This window comes from Vipera berus, assembly GCF_964194415.1.
Source record: "Vipera berus genome assembly, chromosome: Z".
Classification (NCBI taxonomy): Eukaryota; Metazoa; Chordata; class Lepidosauria; order Squamata; family Viperidae; genus Vipera; species Vipera berus.
This window is the reverse complement of record NC_138205.1, coordinates 68,674,093-68,701,779: the sequence shown is the minus strand read 5'-3', so window position 1 is coordinate 68,701,779 and position 27,687 is coordinate 68,674,093. Positions and strand designations below refer to the sequence as shown.

At 35.4% G+C, this 27,687-nt stretch overlaps 1 protein-coding gene across 1 annotated transcript in view; it reads left to right on the top strand.

Annotated features, from left to right (window-relative positions):
- HECW1 (HECT, C2 and WW domain containing E3 ubiquitin protein ligase 1) overlaps nt 1–23,636 on the top strand; it is a gene marked incomplete at its 5' end in the record, with an annotated part of 165,350 nt that extends 141,714 nt beyond the window's left edge. Inside the window, 6 exons of the mRNA XM_081346221.1 lie at nt 13,097–13,195; nt 15,120–15,249; nt 16,660–16,806; nt 18,811–18,925; nt 19,268–19,466; nt 23,477–23,636. Coding sequence (XP_081202347.1) covers nt 13,097–13,195; nt 15,120–15,249; nt 16,660–16,806; nt 18,811–18,925; nt 19,268–19,466; nt 23,477–23,588 — 802 coding nt within the window. The 3' untranslated portion in view covers nt 23,589–23,636. The remainder of the gene's footprint in view (nt 1–13,096; nt 13,196–15,119; nt 15,250–16,659; nt 16,807–18,810; nt 18,926–19,267; nt 19,467–23,476) is intronic.
- Nucleotides 23,637–27,687: the final 4,051 nt, after the last annotated feature.

Here is a 27,687-nt window from a genome sequence, read left to right as displayed (position 1 = left end):
TACATTCTTAACTAGGTAGTGGAAACACTTAGTGTAATGATTAAGGTATGGGCCTAGAAACCAGAAATTGTGAGTTCTAGTCTTGCATTAGACATGAAAAATAACTGATTGACTTTGGCCAGTCACTCTCTCTCAGCCCAACCCATCTGATAGGGTTGATGTGGGGAATACAAGAGTATTGGTATGTTTGCCACTTTGTTGAATATGAAAAGAAAGGGTGGGATAAATATTTTTTTAAAAAATCAACATGTTGAAATCAAAAGAACTGGAAATGGAAATGCACATTATTTTTCCTTCCATTTCAATAATATAATTGTTTACCTCTTGTTCTCTCCACTGGAAAAATGCATTCTGGTTCTAGAATGAACCAACAAAAGTATTGATTAGTTTGCAAGATTATACTGAATGACATGGCATTCAATTCTCACTTTTATTTGCTTCCAGGTTTGAACATGAAATATATATATTTATATAATACATTTATGATTAGGAACTCTTTGAAAAGAAATAAGATTATAAAGTTATCTGATAAGTGCAACAAAATATTTTAACATATCATGAAAAACATTATTTTTGATAAAGGAGGAAATCTCTGCTATGCTTACATCCAGACAACGCCAGATGTAACAATATCTAAATCATCAGGAATCTGTTCAACTTGTAAAGCAATTTGTTAAATTAAAAACTATTTGCAAACATTGTCTATTAGCAGTAATTGTTTTATTCAAATAGATACATTTCAAATAGACAGTATTTTTGTTGGAACCAAAACCTATATTCTTACTGGATGTGATTTTCCTATATTTTAAAGTAAATTTATTTAAGTGATTTCAGGTTCTGGAGTTTTTTCTTTTTTACTGGGTAAGTTAGAAAATTGTATACTGAAGCATCTGATTTTCAGTGATGTACAATTCCCCAACGCATTATTGCAATTAATACTGCCTATACAACCTTAGGAGAGATTTGAAACAGACAAGGATCATCCAGTATATTTATGTTGAAGAGTGTTTCTTGAGAATAAAGAATTGTCTCTTTCAAAGAAAGGAGTAACACTTTCTCTCTGAAGGACATATTCACCACTACTCCAATCCCTCTCCTTGAAGGTTTTCATCAACAAGAAAAAGAAGGGGTCCAGATTACACGTATCTGAGCTACTGGTATAGAGCCATGATGGCGAACCTATGGCACGCATGCCACAGGTGGCACGCAGAGCCCTCTCTGTGGGCATGCACACCATCACCCCAGTCCTAGGCCTTCAGCTGAGTTTTATAAAACCTTTTCGCTTTAGGCCTCCACCGCCATGTGCAAAAAAAAAAGGTTCAATCAATCAATCAATTTCAACTTCTCATGGGAAAAAAAGATCTTGTGAAGTTGGAATTGATTGATTGAACTTTTTAGTCCCACCCAGTCTGCCGTTACCACCGCAGCCACGCCCACCCAATGGGCCAAGCCCACCCATTTGGCCAAACCCACACAATGGGCCATGCCCACCTAGCACCCGACAATACATAAGTGGGTTTTGGATTGCAGTTTGGGCACTTGGTCTCTAAAGGTTCGCCATCACTGGTATAGAGGATCCCATCTACTTCCTTAGCACTCACAGGATCAAAGTCAGCCAGATAATCAGAGCCATCTCCTTTGGACCTACCCCAGCTATTATGAAGCTCCAAGTAAATCTGAGTGACTTTTTCTTCCAGATGACTTAAAAATTTCTCACAGCAGCCCCTTAGATTTTCCTCTTGCACATTTCTTCCCAATAGGGTAAAGGTCACTTTGAGAAAGAACACTGGGCTGTGGGAATGATAAGGAGACAGAAATCCTTATATTTTGCTGCTCTGATCACAATAGTATACACCCAAATATGCTTAGTCTCGTTTGGTCCTTATTTTTCATTGTGCCACTTAGGTGTCTCTTTTTATAAGGTCTCATAACTGTCTATGCATTTTGAAATCCTAAAAGTTGTTTTTATTGGAGATGATTTTGCTAGCAACATTGTTGATAATATTTGACAGCTACACTGATAATATTAATATTTTACATGCTGGAAAAATGGCCTCAGAAAAAATAATTCCTTCAGGAAAAAAACATTCTTGTGTTTAATAACATTTTAATTCTTTTCCCAACTGAGTTTTTTCACAATATGTGAAAAATTCCCACAGTATAATAACTGTGTCTTGCAACTGTGTTATTATAATAGCATTGCAGTACCATTTTCACAAACAACTTTTCATTCCTTCTTAGTGATAGGAATAGATGGCTTTTTGGTGTACAAATTTTAAATTAAGTGCAACAAAATAAGTTCCTTGGTTATAGGAATTCAGGCAATGTCAAGTATCTCTTGGTGTCAGAGCAAATAAAGATAATGTACTTCATTTTCAATTTTGTGCAGTGCTGTACTAAGAGATTGATTGATGCTCTTTTTCATAAATTCCCTCTTTGAAAAAGAATAAAACACAATGAAAAACTTTGTTTAATACACATTAGTAGAATACAACTTAGCTAATTTATTGGTTGGTAAGAAAAAGTGTCAAAAGATGTATGGAAAGTTTTACCACTTTTTATGATAAATATTGACATTTATTTTGACATTACTGAGTATATATATTAATTCATTTGCAAAACTTAAATATTCACAAGAAATCTAGTGGACCTGAGGAATGCTGTAGATATAATTTACTTAAACTTCAGTAAGGCATTTGATAAAGTAGATCACAACCTACTACTTGATAAGATACAAAAATGTGGGTTAGATAGCATCACCACCAGATGGATTCGTAGCTGGCTGAAAGGCCGTACTCAGCGTGTGGTCCTCAATGGAACTGCATCTACATGGAAGGAAGTGTGTAGTGGGGTGCCCCAGGGCTCTGTTTTGGGCCCAGGGCTCTTCAACATCTTCATCAACAATTTGGATGAGGGGATAGATTGGGAACTCATCAAATTTGCAGACGACACCAAGCTGGCAGGAATAGCCAATACTCCAGAAGATAGGCTTAAGATACAGGAGGATCTGGACAGACTCGAACACTGGGCACTATCTAACAAAATGAAATTCAATTGTGAAAAAAGTAAGGTTCTACATTTAGGCAGGAAAAATCAAATGCACAGGTATAGTTGCTTGCTCAATAGTAGCAACTGTGAGAGAGATCTCGGAGTCCTAGTGGACAATCACTTAAATATGAGCCAGCAGTGTGCTGTAGCTGCCAAAAAAGCCAACACAGTGCTAGGCTGCATTAACAGAGAGATAGAATCAAGATTGCGTGAAGTACTAATACCACTTTACAATGCCTTGGTGAGGCCACACCTGGAATACTGCATCCAGTTTTGGTCACCACGATGTAAAAAAGATGTCGAGACTCTAGAAAGAGTACAGAGAAGAGCAACAAAGATGATTGGGGGACTGGAGGCTAAAACATATGGGGAACAGTTGCTGGAATTGGGTATGTCTTCTAATTTAATGAAGAGAAGGATGAGGGGGGACATGATAGCAATGTTCCAATATCTCAGGGGCTGCCACAAAGAAGAGGGAGTCAAGCTATTCTCCAAAACACCTGAAAGCAGGACAAGAAGCAATGGATGGAAACTAGTCAAGGAGAGAAGCAACCTAGAACTAAGGAGAAACTTCCTGACAGTTAGAACAATTAACCAGTGGAACAACCTGCCTCCAGAAGTGGTGAATGCTCCAACACTGGAAGTTTTTAAGAAGAGACTAGCCAGCCACTTGTCTGAAATGGTGTAGGGTTCCCTGCCTGAGCAGGGGGTTGGACTAGATGACCTCCAAGGTCCCTTCCAACTTCTTCTTGTTGTTGTTGTTGTTCTTCTTCTTATTATTCCTATTATTATTATTATTATTATTATTATTATTATTATTATTATTATTATTATTATTATTATTATTATTATTATCATCTATTTTCTTAATATACTACTCTCAGGAACCTTCCAAAAAATTGGATCAAGCCTCTTATCATCTCATACAATAAAATGTTCTAGGAGGAGAGCTAGAGGCAAAACAAATAGAATCAAATAATAAACTCATTCTTTCTCTTTTTTTTTTAAATACAGAGATAAAATAACTTATGAGATGGAAAGCAAGTTTATGGAAAATTAATACTAAAAGAAATGGCAAACACCTTTGGTATTATTCCAGTATATTTTGATAGATTCATCCAGGGTTTTATAACCATAAGTTACTATTCACAGAAATCAGAATAACAGAGTTGGAAGGGACTTTGGAGGTCTTCTAGTTCAATCCCAGCTTAATCAGGAGACCCTATACGATTTCAGATAGATGGATATCCAATTTCTTCTTTAAAACCTCCAATAATGGAATACCCACAACTTTTGAAAGGAAGCTATTCCACTGATTACTTGTTCTAACCGTCAGAAAATTTCTTCTTAATTATAGGTTGCTTCTCTCCTTGATTGGAGGGACGTGGTAGCTCAGTGGGTTAGGACGCTGAGCTTGTCGATCTGAAGGTCGGCAGTTTGGCGGGTTGAATCCCAAGTGCCGTGTAACAGAGTGAGCGCCTGTTACTCGTCCCAGCTTCTGCCAACCTAGCAGTTCGAAAGCATGTAAAAATGCAAGTAGAAAAATAGGGACCACTATGGTGGGAAGGTAACAGCGTTCCGTGCGCCTTTGGCGTCTAGTCATGCCGGCCACATGACCACGGAGACGTCCTCGGACAAGCGCTGGCTCTTCGGCTTTGAAACGGAGATGAGCACCGGCCCCTAGAGTCGGAAACGACTAGCACACATGTGCGGGGGAACCTTTACCTTTACCTTTACCTTCTCTCCTTGATTAGTTTCCATCCATTGTGTCTTGTCTTGCCTTCAGGTGCTTTGGAGATCCCTTTTCTTCTGGGCAGTCTCTTAGATATGATAAATGTTATGTCATCCCTAGTCATTTTTTCATTAGAGTAGACCCAGTTTCTGCAACCATTCTTTGTATATTTTGGTTTCCAGTCCCTAATCATCTTTGTTGCTTTTTCTGCACACTTTCTAGAGTCTGAACATCTTTTTTATATCTTGGCAACCAAAACTGGAAGCACTATTCCAAATATAGTCTTACCAAAGCATTATAAAGCAGTACTAATACTTCAAGTCATCTTGATTCTATCCCTCTTTTAATGCAGCCTGGGACTTTATTAGCTTTTTTGGCAATTGCAGCACACTGCTGGCTCATATTTAAGTGGTTATCTACTAGGACTCCTTGATCCCTATAATTTCTTTTAGATCAGATACCACCCATTCTATACCCGTGCATTTGTTTTTTCTTATATAAGAGTAAACCCTTAAATATTCTTGTCATTGAATTATATTTTGTTTGAAGGGCCCAGTGCTCAAGTCTGTGGAGGTCCTTCAGGATCTTGAGTCTACTTTCTGGAGCGTTGGCTATTCCGGCCAACTTGGTGTTGTCTGCAATTTAATTAGTTCCTTTTCTATCCTCTCATTTAAATCATTTATGAAGATGTTGAGGAGTACTGGACCTAAGACAGAATCTTGTGGTACCCACTGCATACTTCCCTGCATATACAGGTAGAACTATTAAGGATTACATGTTGAGTGCTGTTGGTCAGCCAGTTACAAATCCATCTGATAGTGATTTTACCAATTAGTAGGGCATGCTCTACTGTATTTAAAGAGAGTAGAGAATAAATTAGAGCTGGAAGGAACATTTGAGGTCTTCTAGGCCAGCCCCCCCCCCCTCAAGCAGGAGAACCAATACCATCTCAGACAAGTGACTGTCTAGTCTCTTCTTTAAAATCTCCAGTGATGGAGCGCCCACGATTTCTGAAGGCAAGCTATTCCACTGGTTAATTGTCCTTACTGTTAGAAAGTTTCTCCTTAATTCCAGGTTGCTTCTCTCTTTGGTCACTTTCCAACCATTGTTTCTTGTCCTGCCCTCTGGTACTTTGGATAATAATTTGACCCTTTCTTCTTTGTGACAGCCTCTCAAATATTGGAATACTGCTATCATGTCACCCCCTATTTCTTCTTTTTTTTAGACTAGCCAAACCCAAGTCCTGCAACCGTTCTTGATATGTTTTAATCTCCAGGCCTTGGATCATCTTAGTTGCTCTTCTCTGGACTTTTTCCAAGGTGTCAACATCTTTTTTGTAGTATGGTGACCAAAATTGGTCGCAGTATTCCAGGTGTGGTTTCACTAGGGTTTTATATAGCGGTACTAATACTTCACATGATCTTGATTCTGTGCCTCTATTTATACAACCCAGCATTGTATTAGCTTTTTTGGCCACTGCGGCACATTGCTGGCTCATAGTCAAGGGATCGTCCCACTAGGATTAATGCTTTAGGGAAGTCCAAGTAAATTATGTTCATAGTATTTTGCTGTCAACTAATTTGTCAATTTTTCAAAAAATGCAATAAGATTTGTTTGACATGATTTATTTAGGACAAACTCAAGTTGGCTTCTGTTATAACTTTGTTTGCCTCTAGGTGTTGCCAGATTTGTTGTTTGATTATCTTTTCCAGGATCTTCTCACATACTGTATTTATTTATTTATTTTTTATTTATTTTATTAGATTTATATACCGCCCTTTCCCAGAGGACTCAGGGCGGTTTACAGGGCATTTTAAAATCATACCAATACAAACTACAAGTTAAAAGACAAATAAAAGATTAAATTATCCCTGAAAATAAAGCCCCAGTTAAAATTCTCAGCCTGGGTCAGAGAGCTCAAAGAGCCAAGTCTTCAGGTCTCGGCGGAATGAACGTAGGTCAGGGGCAGTTCTGAGCTCCACGGGCAGCTGGTTCCAGAGGGCAGGCGCACCCACAGAAAAGGCTCTCCCCCTGGGTATTATCCGCCGGCAATCTTTTATTGGCGGCACCCTGAGAAGACCCTCCCTCTGCGAGCGCAATGGACGAAGGGAACTTGATGCTGGCAGCAGGTGTTCCCTTAAATATCCCGGACCCAAGCCATTTAGGGCTTTATAGGCTTTTGATTAATGTTGAAAATACTGCCTTACAGAACCTTATTTGCATCCTTAGTACATTTAAAGATTTCAATCAAGTCCCCTCTTTCCCTTCTGTCCTCCATGCTGTACATATTCAGTTCCTCCAATCTCTCCTGATATGTTTTGTCCCTCAGACCTTACATCATTTTTTGCCCATTTCTGGTCTTGCTCAATCTTATTAATATCTTTTTTTAATGAGGTGCCCATAACTAGACATAGTATTCCAAAATGGGGTCTGAACTAAAGCTCTATATTGCAGGATTAGCACTTTCTTTTTCCTGCTAGTAATTCCTCTGGCGATGCATCCCAGAATTTTGTTTGACTTCACACTATTTACTCATTTTGAAGTCATCTTCTATGAACACACATAAATATTGTTTTTTCTGTTTCTCTAGCTAACACTGTACCCAATACTGTACCCTGCCATAGGGTTGTTTTCTCCTAAGTGCATGATCTTACATTTAGAAACACTGAATTCTAGTTTGCACATTTTTGACCAATTTTCCAGCAATGCCAAATCATACCCCTAGAAACATCAATTCTTTTACACATCTTTGTGTCATCAACAAAAAGACAAATCTTACTTAGGAACCTCACTTACAAACACATTGAATAGAACAGGACCTACAGTGAGGGGGGAAAATTATTTGATCACCTGCTGATGTACATTTGCCTAATGACAAAGAAATGATCAGTCTATAATTTTAATGGTAGGTTTATTTTAACAGTGAGAGACAAAATAGCAACAAAAAATCTAGAAAAATGCATTTCAAAAAAGTTATAAATTGAAATAAGTATTTGATCTGTTCTCAAAACATGACTTAGTACTTGGTGGCAAAACCCACTGGCAATTACAGAGGTCAGATGTTTCTTGGAAATGGTCACCAGGTTTGCACACATCTCAAGAGGGATTTTGCCCCACTCCTCTTTGCAGTTCCTCTCCAAGTCACTAAGGTTTCGAGGCTGACATTTGGCAGCTTGAACCTTCAGCTCCCTCCATAGATTTTCTATGGGATTAAGATCTGGAGAATGGCTAGGCCACTCCAGGACCTGGCTAGGCCAATCCTTTGTTGCCTTGGCCATGTGTTTTGGGTCATTGCCATGCTGGAATACCCATCCACAACCCATTTTCAATGCCCTGGCTGAGGAAAGAAGGTTCTCACCCAAGATTTGATGCTACATGGCCCCGTCCATTGTCCCTTTGATGCAGTGAAGTTGTCCTATCCCCTTAGCAGAAAAACACCCCCAAAGCATAATGTTTCCACTTCCATGTTTGATGGTGGGGATGGTGTTCTTGGAGTCATAGACAGCATTCCTCCTCCAAACACGGAGACTTGAGTTGATGCCAAAGAGCTCAATTTTGGTCTCATCTGAGACCAAAAAACAGTTTCACCCAGTTTTCCTCTGAATCATTCAGATGTTCATTGGCAAACTTCAGACAGGCCTGTACATGTGCTTTCTTGAGCAGGGGTCCTTACGGGCGCTGCAGGATTTCAGTCCTTCAAAGTGTGTTATCAATTGTTTTCTTGGTGACTATGGTCCCAGCTGCCTTGAGATCATTGACAAGATCCTCCTATGTAGTTCTGGGCTGATTCCTCACCGTTCTCATGATCACTGAAACTCCACGAGATGAGATCTTGCATGGAGCCCCAGACCGAGGAGATTGACAATTATTTTGTGTTTCTTCCATATGTGAATAATTGCACCAAATGTTGTCACTTTCTCACTGCTGCTTGGCAACAGTCTTGTAGACCATTCCAGCCTTGTGTAAGTCTATAATCTTGTCCTTGGAATCCTTGGACAGCTCTTTGTTCTTGGCCATGGTGGAGAGCTTGGAATCTGATTCATTGATTGCTTCTATGGACAGGTGTCTTTTATATATAAAAGCCTTAAATGCTTATATATAAATGCCAAAGTTTGGGGAACAAACAGGTGAACTAGATGTAATAGTACAGGAGGGTATGACATAGTTGGCATAACAGAAACATGGTGGGACGAAACCCATGAATGGAATGGACTGATAGATGGTTACAAATTGTTCAAAAGAAACAGGTCTACAAAAAGAGGAGGGGAAGTTACACTATACATAAGAGAACACTACATATCTGTAGAAATACACATGATCCAAGACAAAATCTCTCCAGAATGTATATGGGTCAATATAAAAAAGGAAAAAAATGACATTACCATAGGTGTATATTACAGCCCATCCTACCAATCAGAAGAAATAGATCAACTTTTTGCCAACCAGTTAACAAATGTATGCAGGAAGCATACCACAGTAGTAATGGGAGACTTCAACTATCCAGATATCAACTGGGAGACAAACTCAGCAATGAGCGGGAGATTAAACAGATTCCTAATCAACCTAGCCAACAACTTTGTAACTTAACTTTGTAAAGGTGGAGGAGGGAACTAGATGAAAAGCTATACTGGACTTAATCCTTATACTGTAAATAGAGATGAAGTGATAGAAGGAATCGAAATTGCTGGAACCTTGGGGGAAAGCAACCACGTCATACTACAATTTAATTTAAGGCAAACACTAGCAATAGAAAACAATCCAACCAACATCCTAAACTTCAAAAGAGCCAACTTTAACAAACTCAGAGAGAACCTAGGAAAGATCCCATGGATGAAAATTCTGAAGGGGAAAACAACCCAAGAAGCATGGGAAACCCTGAAAAAAGCAATCACAAAAGCCCAAACCAGAACAATACCATTGAGAAAGAAAAACAAGAAATCCAAGAAGAACCCGCATGGCTGCACAAAAAGAAACTAAAAGACAAATAGGACAAGTACAAAAAATGGAAAGGGGCACATAGCCAAGGCCGATTATCAGCAGACAGCCAGAGCATGCAAAGAAGAAGTCAGGAAAGCAAAGGCCCAGAACAAACAAAGACTCGCAACAGAAATCAAGGAAAACAAAGAAAAAAAGTTTCTTCGAACATATTAACAACAATATTATTAACAACACCACATATTAACAACACATATTAACAACCACATATTAACAACACCACATATTAACAACATATTAACATATTAACATATTAACAACATATTAACATATTAACATATTAATATTAACATATTAATATTAACATATTAACAACATATTAACATATTAACATATTAACAACCACATATTAACAACACCAGGCTCAAGGTTGACTCAGCCTTCCATCCTTCCGAGGTAGGTAAAATGAGGACCCAGATTGTTGGGGGCAATTAAGCTGACTTTGTAATAATGCCGCTTGGGGTGTGTGTGAAAGCCCTAATAAGCAGGCATATACTTAGAATGAAGGCTACTGCTAAGCTTGTAAGCCGCCCTGAGTCTTCAAAGAAGGGCGGGATATAAATGGAATTAAAATAAAATAAAATAAAATAAAAAAGTCAAGTAAACTGTAGGCCCACTAAAGAAAGAAGATGGCAAGGAAATTACAGGCAACAGGGAGAAAGCAGAGCTGCTTAACTCATACTTTGCATCATCTTCACACAAAAAGAAACCATAACCCAACACACCAAAAAATACTGCAAAAGACATACTAGAAACAAAAATCAAAAGCAAGAAAATGGTAAGAGAACACCTATCCAACCTTGACAAAAATAAATCACCATGACCCGACAGATTACATCCCAGAGTTCTGAAAGAGCTGGCAAATGTTATCTCAGAATAATTGCACCACATCTTTCACAAATCCTAGAACACTGCAGAAGTCCTTTAGGATTGGAAAAGGGCTGATGTGGTCCCTATCTTCAATAAAGGAAACTACACACAAACCAGTTTAACATCAATACCTGGGAAGATCCTAGAAAAGATAAACAAAAGACAATTCTGCAAACAACTAGAAACAAAATAATAATGATAGTGATGATGATGATGATGATGATGATTGATGATGATGCTCTGGGACTTCAGAATTCAAACAGACAAGCACCTGCAATATAACACCCCAGACTTAACAATTGTCGATAAGACAATTTTGGTCACCATATCGCAAAAAAGATGTTGAGAGTTTTGAAAAAATTCAGAGAAGAGCAATTAAGATGATCCAAGGCCTTTACATCCATTAAGCTGTGTGCCTTTAAATGTTCATTATTCCTTTTTTTCAGAAGTGATTCCATTAACTTCAGTACTACAGATGTTAAGCTCACTGGTCTATAGTTTCTAGCTTCTTGTTTAGCCCACTTCTTGTGCAAGGGTACAACATTGCTGTTCAGCAGTCTTGGGGAATTTCACCTGTTAGAAGAGACTGGTTAAAGAAATCAATTAATGGTCCTAGAAGTTCCCTCAAAACTCTGGATGAATACTATCCAGACCCATTGCTTTATTAATCTTTAAGTGGATTACCTCACCTGCCAATTCATCTTTCTGTGTTTTACAGAAAATAACTTTTTTGGCTTCTTTTGTAGGTTCTTATATACCACTCTACTAGCTACATTTTTGCTATTCTGATATCGATATATCCTGATTTTATTTCCTCCTTTATTAGCCTATGTACACCTGCTGTGAACCAGAATGTGTTCTCTTTCTTTTGTTTGTACTAATGTGCTTCACTTAGAGACTAGTTGTCTCCAAGATGGCAGATTTTATCAGTATCTACTGAGAACTGATTCCTATGACTTTATGCCACCCTTCAAGTTTATGTTTTAGATACTCTTCAATTTCGATAAAGTCTAAAACTTTAGTTTTAGTGAATGTTTTATGAATTCTGTCAAGTTTTATCAGTTTTATCAATACAATGGAGCATGAGCCAATGAATTCTGTACAGTGGTGCCCATGTTCAATTTTGTTGATATTACATCCCCTTGTTCTGATACAGCAAGCAGATTCAGTTACTGTATATATGCTTGTTCTAATGTATTTTTTTACTTTAATTCACATCAGTGTCTAAATAGGTTAAGACCTACAGTATATATCAATTTTTACATATCTATTTAATTGTTTACTACTTTTGTAACATTTTCTTCTCCTTTTGTATTTCCTCCCAAAATTCTAATTATGTTTATTTAGGAAGAAAAATAAGACTTTAACCAAGATATTTGCCTTTCAATTACAGTTAATTTTTCTGTTATTTGTTTTTATACAGATATTTGTTGAATCTGAAAATGAATCATGACCAGGGCTTCATATATCATATTAATCTTTTTAAAGTAATATTTTAACATTGTTTTTAAACAAGGAGTTCATTTAAGTGCAAAATTCTGAATTTGCCAAACACCCAGTATTGCTACAATATTCTTTGTATATCTGTGTCCTTCAACTTTTTAGAAGGGAGGAAAACAATAGATGAATGATGAAAATGTTATGGAGATGTGTTTTTCCTGCTTATGTTTTAAAAGATAAAACACAAAGATAAGGTCAAAAGCCTTCCTAATTCAGTATCCTCTGTCCTCTCTAATAAGTTTACATGAGACCACAGTTTTTCCCCATGATGGTTAATGCTATGATCTACATTCAAAGTAGAAAAGGTGATTTGGAGTGCTTCTGTGTTGATAGGTATAACATACATATCATCAGGCAATCCAGATAAGGTTTTCTACTTTATGGATCATTTCACAGCCCTATTTCCTTGCAAGTAGTATTCCTTGTAAGGTGGCTTTTTTGGCTTTTTGAGGAGCAGTGTATATATCACATGTAGATATCACATGTTCGGTAATATATAATTATATAGAATATTAAAGCAACTTCTCCAACTTTGCGTCTTTAAGATTTGTTGGAATTGCAGCTCCCAGAATTCCCAATCACACGATCAGTTTACATACTACTATCTGGAGATTACCAGGTTGAGAATGACTGAATAAATGTGCAGCATAGGATTTGACCCAAAGCACTTTTGTTTGTAAAACAAGGGATTAATTTAGACTGATTTTCTGGTTTATTTTAATTTTATAATGCAGTTGTATCACATTGTCAGGATGGATATTGCTTAGAAAATCAATTCGGATAACATGAAATGAATCCTATGATAAAATCACCAAGGCAATTTTCACATGTCAGTGAAATGCCTTGATTGCTATTAGATATATTACATTATTTACCAACAGGAAAAAAACGAAAATGGAATAAACTGTCTCAAAAACTACACATCGCTCATTATGTATGTATTTGGTACAGGTTCCGATTTAGTGGTCGTATCCTTGGTCTTGCTCTTATTCATCAGTACCTACTTGATGCTTTCTTCACAAGGCCATTCTACAAAGCATTGTTAAGGCTGTAAGTATTTACAAATTCAATGGAAAAAACCATTATGGCATTTCTTAATCTCTTGGCAATGAAGGATGAGTGGAATTTTAAAGAGAGCTTTAATTTATTTATTCATTTATTCATTCAATTTATATAGCCACCTGTTCAGAACATGTCTCAGGCCAGCGCACATCAGTAAATTGCAACTAAATTCATATAAAAATGACAAAGTAAATTAAATATACAGACATAAAGTGCCAAGAAAAATTCATTCAAGGGGTTCATGCCAGTCTCCGACTTAGTACCCTTGGGAAGTCTTAAAAGCTTTTTGAAAGGCAGGCAGAGTTGGGAGCAACCCAAATGGTGGTGCTGTTGGCACCAGAGAAGTTGTTTCTTCTGGATCCCACCAGATAACATTGCCTAAGCAATCTAGAGCAGGGGTGTCAAACTAGCAGCCCGCAGGTCGGATGTGTCACATGCAGGCCACACCCACCCCGGCTCCACAAAGGCAAAAAAATGTCACAATACATCACGTGATGCGATAGAGTTTGACACCCATGATCTAAAGCATGCTGATCCTTTTAGATCTTACCAGTTGAATGGAAATAATTAGAAACAGATGGTCCCACAAATAGTTTAGCCTACCAGCATGAGAAGCTCTATAGATAAAAACATGTTCCTTAATCTGCATTCAAAATCTCACTAGAAAGCAGTGTAGTTTGTGAGGTGGTCTCCTAACTACCCGTGCCACTATGTTCTGGACCAGTTGCATTTTATAAGTGGTTATTAAAGGCAGGCCCATATAAAGTACATTTAAGTAATCCAATTACAAGCTGACCATAGCAAATGTGTCCATGAGCAGGGTCTCCCAATCAAAAAGCAGACACAATTGGTGTGCAAGTTAGAGCTATACAAAGGCTGTCCAATCCAGTTGTTCAAATGGGACGAAGAGTCTACAACTTCCAAATCACACACCAGGTTGTTTAATACAGTTCAACCCCAATTTCTAATTCCCAATTTCACACCTATTTATGGAGGAAGCATCCAGACACCAAGACAGAATCTTGGCAACATCCCTTGAATGGATGAGAAGGTGGCTAGAAAACAGAGTAAGATCAGCATATTTATGATATTTAATCTGCCAATATGTATGAGTGAGAGAGAACTCACTGAGAAGTTGCAATTATCTTTAAACCACAGTGAGCCTATATTCAAGAAGATGCTTCTTTGTGCATCTCTTGCCTTTTAAAATTTTGTTGTTCAGGAATCACAGATAAAACTATTTAAAAATTTTAAAGTTATAGAGTCTATACCTATAGCAGAATAACTTTTTTTCTAGAAAGAAGGGTTCCCTTTTTTAAACTGGAATATCACTTAATGTTGGTTGATCATTATACTTATGTATGATGCATTTATATACTTGACTGCGTTTAGGTATGGGAACAGGGGGAACTTTGAATTCATTATGACATATCTGAATTTATTTCCCTAAAATATATTTTGGCAAAACGTATTTTATTACCCTTTTATTGTATATGTTAGAATGAAATATTTTGAATTACTGCTTTGTAAAAAAGTATGTATAGCTAAGTTTTCTATGAATAAAAAGTCCAATAACACTTCATGATCAGAAGAGAACAATATCAAGCATGAACCAACAAGTTGTAACTCACTCTAATAATATTAAGAAAATATATATCCAATCACTCTAAATCTAACTAAGGATTTCTTTTCCTAACCAACTAGATGATCCCTAGGAAGCCTATACAAAATCATGCCGTAAAATTCTTCAGCATTCTTCATATTGAAAATTTTACTGCCATTGATACAATGCTTAGCTCTGATTGCAGGTAGCTAATGACAGTTAAAATTTGAACTGAGGCTACTGGTTAATATTTTACTATTTGAAACCTGAACATAATTTATTATTTATTTATTATCTATTGTCAATCAGGCCATGTGACCTTAGTGATATGGAATATCTGGATGAAGAATTCCACCAAAGTTTACAATGGATGAAAGACAACATCATTACTGATATTCTGGATCTCACTTTCACAGTGAATGAGGAAGTGTTTGGACAGGTAACTTAAGATGAGTCTACTAAAAGTTAGAAATGAAGAGTCATAGAAATTTCAATTTAGGAACAAATTTCAGCTGGAGATCATTTATTAAAAGTATAGGAAGACAAGAAACACCAAGTACAATATTATAAAATAAGAATGGACAAGTATTCCTTTGCTTAATGTCTTTACAATCATCATTGGGATTTATTTATGTTAGAAGTCTATCACAAATAAAAGGTTTTAGCAAACTGGGTGGAAAGTTCACCATATAAATAGCAGAGGCAAAACAAGTTTATTTATTATTTATTACTATTAGGTAAGTACCTTCTTTTAAAAAAATGTAGGAATGATGTAGAGACTGTCTCCTTTTATTTGCAAAATAAAGTTAACTATTAACAGCTGGTTTCAACATTCATTCTTTATTTTGGGCCTTCAAAGCAAGCAATATTAATTTGCTAATAAGCAGGTATCTTTTTAAAATCCTGTATTCTTTCAACACATATAAAAAAATAGCAAGTCATAGCATTACCAATAAGAATGCAGTTCTCAAACCTGGATGTATCTGAACCTAAATCAATCAAATATTTATTACAGTCAAAGATCAGCATATATTGTATCTGAATTACTAAAATTTCAGATAGTTTAATATTTCTTATCATTTGGATATTGGAAAATCAGGAATCTGCTCCAAATAATGCAATTTAAATAAAGCTAAATTAAAACAATTAAGAGGTGCAGTAGTTTGGGAATGCTAAGACTAATAAAAATATTGAGACTAATAAAAAAAATCCATATAAAAACTCTGTTTGATCTAAAAAGTTGGAAAAATGGTCTTAGCTGCTTTATTCAGAAATCTACTTTTTAGCTAAATGGTGAAATAATGAGGATTTAGAGAATTTGTTACCCATTTTAACCACCAACACCCCCATTTTTTAAGTATTGCTGGTACAGATAACTAATACAATTTTAAAGACAATACTGATTAGAATACAAATGCCCATACCTCCAATTTCAATAAATTGGTTCATTGTGGTTTATAAGAAAAACATAAACATCCACAAGGAACATCCATGATAGCTCTCAAACAAATACTGCATTAAAATATTTATGCTATGTTAAAAATATTTAAGAGATGAAATAGGAACAAATCTGGGGAAAAGTCATAGACAAAGGCTCTATTTTAAAATGATTCCTCAGTATTATTGTTAGGAATAAATGCCCAATTTGAATTTGGATAACATAATAAAATAATACCATTTGAAAAAATAGTAGTGCTAGCTATTCAGAAGTGCAATATCAAACAGCATGCCAATATTCAGGCAATATCTTTTTGAGCAATATTTGATAGTTAAAAGTAATTGTGGTAATGGTAATTTTTATATTCCTGCCCAATATTTATGTTTTGCTTATTTGTTGTTGTTTTTTTAGGTAACAGAAAGAGAGTTGAAATCTGGAGGTGCAAATACACAAGTGACTGAAAAGAACAAGAAGGAATATATTGAAAGAATGGTTAAGTGGCGAGTAGAAAGAGGGGTTGTTCAGCAAACCGAGGCACTAGTTCGTGGCTTCTACGAAGTATGTATCATATTTTATCAAATAAGAGTTGAAGAGTTATAAGCATAAGGGCATTTTAATTACAGCAAATTCAGTACAAAAAAGGACAGATAATTAACTGCTTTAGTGGTGGTTTCAAATCTTAATAGGAAGCATCAGTATAAGTAGAAGACCTGTCATTATTTAGGCGTACAATGCTTATACACCTGTACATTTGTTTTAATATTAAGTAATGGAATTTTCACTTCTATTTTTCAATAGTTTACCAGTTTTTGGTAGCAAATCTATGACAAATTGAAGTGCAAATTCCGTTTTTAAAATGAAAACAAATGTAAAGATTTGTGCCTATATAACATTAGGATTCCCTCTACAAACTTTCACTAAAATCTTGGTACTGCCCATTGTTATATTTTCCCTTCCCCCTGGGCCCAAGTCTCTTAAATCAGCGGTCTCCAACCTTTCCAGCTTGGTGGCTTAGCATGTGAGTATGTGTGAGTTGCAGGTGCACGCATGCATGAAGCTCCATTCACAGAAGTGGAAAATGCTTGCCCTCATATGCAAAGCTCGACTTGCATAGTGCAAACACCCTCCGCTCATGTGAATGGCAGTTTATGCACTTGCACTTGCCCATCTCTCCCATGGCCTGGTTTTGAACAGGTTGCAGCCTGGTAGAGGGCCCGTGGCCTGATGATTGGCTTAAATGAAATTATTACCAATTTTGAAGTTTTTGCACAACTTCTGAGCCCCATTTTTGTGAGTGACAGAAAATCAGAAACTTAAATCAAAGCTGTACATTTTAGTTGTGCAGTTTTTTTTCTCCTGTTTTTTTTTAAAGTTTAATGTAGCCTCCTTCCTAGGATTCAGAGATGGGCTGGCCCAAGGGCAGGATTAGAACCCACATTTTCCTGGTTTAGCCTAGCACCTGGTTTAGCCTAGCACACATGCCACAGGTGGCACGCAAAGCCCTCTCTGTGGGCATGCGTGCCATCACCCCAGTCCTAGGCCTTCAGCTGGGTTTTATAAAACCTTTTTGCTTTAGGCCTCCACAGCCATGTGCAAAAAAAAAAGGTTCAATCAATCAATCAATTTCAACTTCTTGCAGGGAAAAAAAGATCTCGCAAAGTTGGAATTGATTGATTGAACTTTTTAGTCCCACCCAGTCTGCCATTACCACTGCAGCCACACCCACCCAATGGGCCATGCCCACCTAATTGGCCACACCCAGCCAATGGGTCACGCCCACCTGGCACCCAACGATACATAAGTGGGTTTTGGGTTGCAGTTTGGGCACTCAGTCTCTAAAAGGTTTACCATCACTGGCCTAGCACCTTCACCACAACAAATTGGCTCTCTTCCACTATTCTTTTCTACTGATATAATATTTAAAATAATTTTCTTCTACTGACCTATTTAAAATAATTAGAATTTTATTGAGCACTAATTGATCAGTGTTATCATTTATTGCTATGTCAATGGCAGAGAATAGTGCAATAATAGCCTTAATAAAACCTGCAGATCAAAACTATACAAGCAAACAATTAATCCACATTAAAATAATACATGGGGAAAATATTCAATTAAATCTTTAATAATTTTTATTTTTTATTTTTTTATTTTAATTCCATTTATATCCCGCCCTTCTCCGAAGACTCAGGGCGGCTTACAAGCTTAGCAGTAGCCTTCATTCTATGTATATGCCTGCTTATTAGGGCTTTCACACACACCCCAAGTGGCATTATTACAAAGTCAGCTTAATTGCCCCCAACAATCTGGGTCCTCATTTTACCTACCTCGGAAGGATGGAAGGCTGAGTCAACCTTGAGCCTGGTGGGACTCGAACCTGCACTAATTGCAGGCAGCTGGTGTTACTTAAGGAGGCATTAGCCCACTGCTCCACCAAGGCTAGTTATAGTTAATAATGGGAAACCAGCTTTCTGGAATTTGCAAATATACCTAATTTGTGTAAAATATTGAGTCTTTTGACATTTCTGTATTTATTAGTAGCATCTGTGCTTTATTTTTCAGGTCGTAGACTCAAGACTTGTTTCACTTTTTGATGCTAGAGAGCTAGAATTGGTAATCGCTGGCACAGCTGAAATCGATCTTAATGATTGGCGCAATAACACAGAATATCGGGGTGGTAAACATTGCAATTATTCTTCCTCACCATTTTTTCATTATATTATGTCCTGTTACTGCTGGGAATTCTGCCCCATGTCTTTAAGGTAGTCAAATGTGTCAAATTACTTATTTTATAGGTTGTAGGTTGGTTTATATGTCTAATAGCTATTTTTTTCTTCATATAGGATATGCTTAATTCAGATATACCTGCAATTACATAAAACTAATATGGAAAAAACACAAATATCTTGGGCAGATATGACTAGATAGAGCAAAACATGTTTAGTTCATCTTCACATCCAATTATGTCTTTTTTTGCATGATTCTAATGCATTTGTCTTTTACCCATCTTTTCTTTTAGGTTACCATGATGGACATATAGTAATACGATGGTTCTGGGCAGCAGTAGAAAGGTTCAACAATGAGCAAAGACTACGGTTGCTGCAGTTTGTTACTGGAACATCTAGTGTCCCTTATGAAGGCTTTGCAGCCCTTCGAGGAAGCAATGGACTACGGCGTTTCTGTATAGAGAAATGGGGTAAAATAACATCACTCCCCAGGTATGTTTCTTAAAATGATATTCCATCATTCATAGTTGGAGATCAATTTATTTTCATGTTCACATGATTGATATTTTTATTAATGAAAAGACTGTCTTACAGCATCTCTGAATATTCCAATTTATCATGTTAAAGACTGCTTTACAAAGATATCCTAATTATTTTGTGTTATAGAAAAGATAGACTAAAAGTGATAAAGGCAGTCAGATCAAAAATTCCTTTGGGGTTCATATTCTACCACTTTGAATATGGAGGATATCAAATAATTAAATGTTGAAAAATCTTAGTCAAGTAAAGCAACTTTTCTTTTCCTATGTGGTTTCTTGCTTTGCCATTCTTTCTTTTGTCATTTGCATGGACTGTTAGGGTCACATAGAATCAGAAATACAATACCATGATATGCAGTCCAGAATAATTAGAAAAACAGCAGAGAAAGATGGTCCCTTCTGCAGGGAATTCAAATACCACCATTATGCTGGTTAAAAATACTAAAAATATTAATAAATTAATAGTAAAAAAATTAAAATAAATTAATTTCTGTTCTCTTATTTCCTAAAGACATACCATCTCATTTTGCCTAAAGGTAATCCTGGTCCTATAAAAGACAGATTAAAGTATTGAAATTGTTTATAAAAGATACCTGTAGTTCTTGTAGTTCTTCATTCAAACTTAAAACATCATGTTTTATAAGCATGTGTTGGTCTATACTTGCATTTCTAGAAACCCAAGATCTGAGAAATAATCAATGCTCAACTAGGGTTACATATATCAACACCCAGACACTATAATTATTATTGCTGATTACTTTAATGCAAGTATTGGTCAATTTGACACTCTTTTGCAAATTTATTTTAAACAGCCAATGCTCCCTAAAATTGATATGGCTATTTACCAGTTTAATTGTAACATTGTAGGATTTCGTTTGGCACAACATATGAACAGGTTAGATCTAGATAGATTTAATGACAAATGGTATAAAAGGGGAATTTACATTCTGGTGCTCTAATGGGGCCAGTATAGTTGATTATATCATGGTTACCTGGAGGTTTGTTCATTTTATAGCTTACTTCTGTATTGAAATTCAAGATGTTAGTGATCGCTTTCCACTATTTTTTTTAATTCTGAACCAAATCTTGAATCATTAGAAGTAGCCCCTTGCCCTATTGACATTACAAGTACAGAACTAATGGTCTCACAGTTTGGCTAAAGTTTTATCTAGGCTCTTCACTTTTGAGTCACTGCTTCAGATACACAAACAAATCTGCCTAGCTGATTTCAATGAGTCTAAAAGGCAAACCTTTTAGAGACTGAGTGCCCAAACTGCAACCCAAAACCCATTTATGTATCGTTGGGTGCCGGTTGGGTGTGACCCATTGGCTGGGTGTGGCCAATTAGGTGGGCATGGCCCATTGGGTGGGCGTGGCTGCAGTGGTAACAGCAGACTGGGTGGGACTAAAAAGTTCAATCAATCAATTCCAACTTTGCGAGATCTTTTTTTTCCCCGCAAGAAGTTGAAATTGATTGATTGATTGAACCTTTTTTTTTTTGCACATGGCTGCGGAGGCCTAAAGTGAAAAGGTTTTATAAAGCCCAGCTGAAGGCCTAGGACTGGGGCGACGGCGCACATGCCCACAGAGAGGACTCTGCGTGCCACCTGTGGTGCCATAGGTTTGCCACCACGGCTCTAAGTAGTGTCACTGTATCAGTCATTTATCCCCTGGACAAGATTTTTAACAGCCAATGCTGTTTAAACCTTGGTATGATAATGATTGCATCAAGGGTAAAAGAATCTTTCTTAATTGCAATAAATTCTTTTCTTAAGGAAATTCTTTGAATACTCAATTACTTAATGTTGAGAAAAAATTATAAAGATCCTTTGAAGCTAAAGAAAATGTAACAGAGAATTGGAAGAACTTAATTTTAAAGGCAAAACATAAGAATTCCACTTAGTTTTGGCACTTAATCAATCAGTACTTCATACAGTAGATGGACGATACCTGTATTATGGCCCTATCTTGTAAATATCGGCAGATAAATTGGAGGATCACTTCTGTAAGATTTTTAAAAAGGTATCTGCTGTAATCTCAGATGTAATTCCCTTTTGTGGAGACCTCCAGGATTGTCACTTATGTCTATAACTAAGGTACCTACAGTATTGCCCAGTTAAAACCAGATAAGGCATCTGAAGGTGATTTAATTTCTCCCAAATTAAAAAAGAAAAACAAAGATTGGTGCGGTCCATTTCTGATCACCCTACTGCCACATATTAACAACATGCCAATTTTTGGTTGTAATTTTAATTTATAATATTAATACTATAATACTAACCTCTTTTTATATTTATAATTGTTTTTATATTGATATGTTTTATTATGTTGTAAGCTACAAATATTTTAAACGGGAAGATGCTTCGCCTTTCTCACCCAGCAATCCTTTAGCTGGCTCACAACCCCCTCCCCATCGCAGAAATTGAGGGAATCCTATCTTCATTTCCAAACAGTGATGAATACAACCCTCCTTTCTCTCCCTACGCTGTTTGGAAAGGATCGAAGCATGGGAGGGCTGGCAGGCTGGATACTTCCAGGAAGCCAGATGTAGCCCATGGGCCACAGTTTTGAGACCCCTATGCAATTCTTCTTATTGCCTTTGGCTAAACCTAATATTATTTCCTATAGATTCGGCACCATTAGTACTTAGAGATTGTTTTAAATAATCATGGCTTTAAAAAGTCATAGATAAAATTCGCCTACTGGGCTTCTCTATGGAAAATATATGCTCAATAGATTTTGACAATGCTAGAACTGTCCTCATACGTTGGATTTCAGGTATAGATTTTCAACAAATTTAAGCAATCTCACTTTGAAGGGATTTACTTTAGTCTCTTATTTGTCCTTTATCACAATTTTGAAATTTTGTAAGGCTTTCACTTTAGTCAGGCTGGATACATCACCCTCGGAACTCCTTTTTGGAGTACTCTACAGTTATTTCCATGTGATAATGCCTCAACAAACACTCTAATCAATATGTTACTATGTTGCTCCCTATATAAAGATTATAGACACAGTTTTCATTTATCTGATCTTGAAGAAATTTCCAGGCAGAGAGTACAATTTCCACTTACTTCTTTTAAAAACATTCTCCCAGTTTGTCAAATTTGTGCTACTGTCTATGCACTATATTGCACCATTAATTAAATTTGAATACTCATTTATTCATCATTTATACTGCAATAGATAGTCCTCACTTAACAACAATTCATTCAGCAACTATAGTTATGATGTTGAACAAATGGCTTGTCCTCAAAGATATGGCTGTTACAGTGCCCCTGAAGTCACCCAAGATATCTATCTTTAAAACCATATTTAAACATGCAATATCTGCACAAATTCATCAATTAAAGTAAAAACCAATTAATAGATCAACTAAATAAATAAATAATGAACAATCAAAGGAAAATATCCAGGTCTTTTGTATTACACTGAAAATCATGAGCCAGTTTATATGACTCAGAAAGAATTACACAAAATGGCAAAAATCACCAAGAGTCCTATTTGATATTTCATAAATCTTGCCTTTTGGAGAAGTAGAGAGTAGCCATACCTTCTGAATGAGGATATAACTAGGTCCAGAATTATAGCTTCAAATACAGGTATATCAATCTTCTTATAAGCACTACCCTTACAGCTTAAAAGGAAAGTTCTTGTCCTGTGTTAACATTTTTCCTTTCCAGTCTTTCTTACTAGTTATGGGGAAGTTATGTTTACAGTTCAAATAGGAAATTGTGACTTAGAAAACATGGAGAGAGGGGAAAATTGTGCAAATGATTTGAAATATTCTTTTAAACTCATTATTAATTTACACAGTAATAACAAACACAACATTCTTCACAAATATGTGGTTTCATTTATATTTACAGGTTTAAAAGGATCAATAAGGCAAGTGATGTAGATTAGACTATTTCAGACAAAGATGCTGTTTTTAAAGCTTTACATATTGTTTTCATTTTGCAGGGCCCATACTTGTTTCAATCGCCTGGATCTTCCACCCTATCCATCATATTCTATGCTTTGTGAAAAGTTGTTGACAGCTGTTGAAGAAACTAGTACCTTTGGACTTGAATGAAAAAAGGGGGGTTCAATTTTTTCCTTGCCAATGGCATCTTTCCCTCCTGCTACCATATGAATTTGACTTTCAGTATTTTGTTTCTAATGGAAAAGACAGGAGAAATAAAAGCTGTGCATGAAGAACAGCTTTCCTTTAAGAATTAACTATCATGCTTTTCATCTTTAATTCCCAATGGACAATTACCCTGTATGCAATATGAAACCAAGGTCTCCATGTATCTACACATACCTCCATTAGTAATAATGAAAATATGAATGCAAATTATTCTACACTTGACCAAATGTTAATGTTTACTTCTATCTATATTAATTAAAAAAGAAGATTCACCAAGCATTCCTAGCTATATGTTCATCCTTTGCATCTTAATTGTATTATGTCTTCACAATTGGAAGTTGGTCAACATCTCATTCATTTATCCTTTGTTTTTATATATATATATCATACAAAGGTTAAAACACTTATGAAACTGAATTTTTAAATTGAAATCATAATTCATATGAACTATATCAGTTGCAATTGGGCCAGACAATGTGGTGCAGCTAAGTTATTCAAAGCAGCAAAACTAACCTGCAGTGCAATCAGAATATGTAATGATTATTAACTGTTAAATGCTAGAATTTAAAATATATATCTCTTGAGGTATAATTAAGAGCTAATGCTTATTGAAATAAACACATATTTGGAGGACTCAAGAAGGATGTCCTATATGTAATATAACATGCAGTACCACTTTGATTATTGTACATAACAAAAAATAACAGGACAAATAGCTTTCTTTGTCTCTTCTCATTCTGCTTATCAATTCTTGTTTTTTTGATGTTCCATTTCCTAACAGAAAAGCAACATAGACAATCCTGCACTTTATATTGGGAGCCATTATTGAAACTATAATGAGTAGCTTTATTCCATTTCTCTTTGACATCAAATACCACAGAATTAGTTCTATTAAAATGATTTAGCCTAACTACATTATATGCAAAGTTGCAGAGGATGATGCAGTGGAAATAATATGAATAAGAGAATAATCTTTAGATGTATTACATAAACAACTGAACTCCCTGATAAAGCTCAATATAGCAGTTGTTTGGGTGTATTGAAGAGTCTAAACTCTCCTGTACCCAGGTGAAACAACAGATAGTTAAAGATTGTGGGCTTACTTTTCTATCCCTAAAGTCAATGGGGAAAAAAAGATTTAAAGTATTTCTCTTTTTATTCACTGCTGCTACACAAAATTTCTAAACATAATTGGAGAATAAAGCTGAACCATACATTGGCGATGAAACCTATTGAACTCTGAACTTTATTTCTAAGTAATGATGGATACTTGTTTTTAATAAAATAGTTCATATTTCTGTAATGCATATCTTTAAAAATTCAGTAAGTCACAAATGATTGTGTATGTAATTAAGTTATCACAGGAAGAAAGCTACAAGTGCTTATAGAAGTGGGCAGCTACAACAAATTTAGTTTAAAAAAACAATAAAATGCTATATGAATGGAAATTATCTAAAGCTAACTCTTGAAAAAAACTTATGGAATGGAAGGATAATAAAAAAGATAGAGCTTCTCTTTCCTGAAATCAAGGAATTAAGGAAGAGCCCAAAGGAATGCCAATGAATATAGCTATGGTGTTTCCTCCACAATTACCAAGTGAAGAAAACTATTTTATCTAGAATACCAAACTTGCAGCTAAAAAAATAAGATGGTCCCTGATCCAAATAAGGGGAAAATTTTAAAGTGAATTAGCACAATCCAGCTAAGGTTTAGAATGATGATTCTATATTTAATTCACAAAGATCTTAACCACACGTTCGGCATGTGGTTCTCTTTAAAATCAGGGACCCATAAACATATTGTTACAGAATCATGCCTTAATTAGGTTATTATTTTGTCTTCAGCAAATCTGAATTTGAGATATATTCTGTATATCTTTCAAAAAAGGAAAAAATGTAACAAAAATGTCATTTGCAATGCCACATGTCACCTGATGATACTGTTTCAAGCAGGAATATGAAGCATGAACAGAGGAGACTTGTGTAAAAGTATTACACAAGGCAAATAAGGCTAAATAACTAACCTTTCTAATAAGGCTAATTAACTAACTTTTAACTTAATAAGGCTAAAATAACTTTATTTTTTATTTATTTTTGATAAGGAACTTTCCACTCCAAAAGAAACATGTCATTTAAAAATGTATTCAGTATTCAGTATTGTGCTTTATATTATTAAGAATGAGGACATGCAATGTAATTTTTAAAGAAATACTTTAGATGAGCAAGTTCAATTCACTGATTCCCCAAAGTTAATTTTATTGTATTTTTTTAAAAAAATGTTTTATTGATTTTTTAACATAATCACCTTAATATTTGGTAAACAGCATGTTGTCTGTGTTTATATTTAAAAAACAATCAATAACAATTAGTTTCTATAATTCTATAGTCCACATAGTAGCTTTGCTTGATTTTCTTTCAATAATGTTCTTACAATTCTTATTATTTTGATAAATAACAATTAAATATAAACATTTTTCTAATATTTCTGCAAATAATAACTACATCAGCATGAAGCTTCTTTTCTAACTGTTCATCTTGATTGCCTCATCATAGGTCTTGTTTACAAAATTCTTATTTAAATTTATTTTCCCCACAATATTCAAAACATTCTTATTGGTTAAGATTTTCTCACAGTTAATTACACTTAGTTATTTAAGTCTTTTTCCTCATACAGGCCATCCCAACATTTTTACATTTCTCATATCTTAAAAAAAAAAAAGAAAAAAAGAGAAGAAAAAGAAATATGAAGATAGTATACTACTTAAAATACATGTTCCTCTTAGGCTAATATACATTTATATCCAGAATTTTTCTCTTCTTTTTAACTATATTCATATATATATATATATATATTATATTCAAATATAATCTTTAAATGTTCCTTTAATAAATCCAATTATCTAATCTTTTAAGTCTGTTCAAAACATTTTTATCGATTGAAATTTTCTCAACATCAATTACACTTAAGTATCTAAAACATTTCCTTTATATAAACCATCCCAACATTTTTATATTTCTCATGTCAAAAGAAAGAAAAAAAATACTATGTTACTTGAGGGGCTTATCCCTCTTAAACTAAAATTCATTTATATACAAAATCTTTCTATTTCTTTAACCATATTCAAACAGATTTAATTTTTAAATATTCCCTCTGATAAATCCCATTATCTAATTTCTTAATTCTCACCTTAGCCTTTTTTTTTCCAAACATCTTTCCTAATCAATATGCTCCACTGAATCAAAGAGTCTTCTCATAGTCTTGTAGATATTGTTGTAGGTACAAAAAGCAAATCAAGTAAGATGTTCTTATAGGACATCTTTCTTAATTTCTCTTATCATTTTTTGTCTCTCAAGTTCTTGTAGTTCTCCTGACAGCTTTATAATCCATTTTGACAGATCTTTTTTCTTGTCCTCAGATTTATTTTGTGATCTTAAGTTATCTTTTCCATGTCCAAATTTCCTACAAGTGTTTTTTTTTCCATCTGGGTTATGTCATACTTGTTTCTATTGTTAGGTTCCATCTTTAAATCTCTTTCCTCTGGTTTATATTCAGTTGTCTGTTTTATCTGCTCACTCTCTATTTTTATATTCTGAGTTGTTGTAAAGTTAAATTGAAGATGTATTCATTGATATTTTCAAAGTTATTTTTAATTTCTTTGTGGTTTGAGATAATTGTTGTTTGAATTAGTTGCAAACAGCATACATCTCCTCCTGGAAAGTGTTTGTTTTTTCTTGGTATATTCTTTTTGCAGATCTCTGGCTTTCCATGATAGCCAAAAATCAAGGTTTTCCTTTCTCTGCAGACAGCTTTAGAGTCACAGTTGAGTAAGTATTTGTAATCCAGAAAGGTCAGGGTTTTTTTCTAAAGTTTATAATTCTCGCTCTGTAAGTAGCCCAAAATATTTTCTTTTTTGTCACAGCTGTTCTCTGTTATTAAGACATTGAAGGTCACAAAAGCAAGTTATCTTTTCCTGGGCTTTGCCAGTTCCTGTATTGGAGCAACTACTATTGTATATTTTCATTCACCACTAGATGTCAGCACC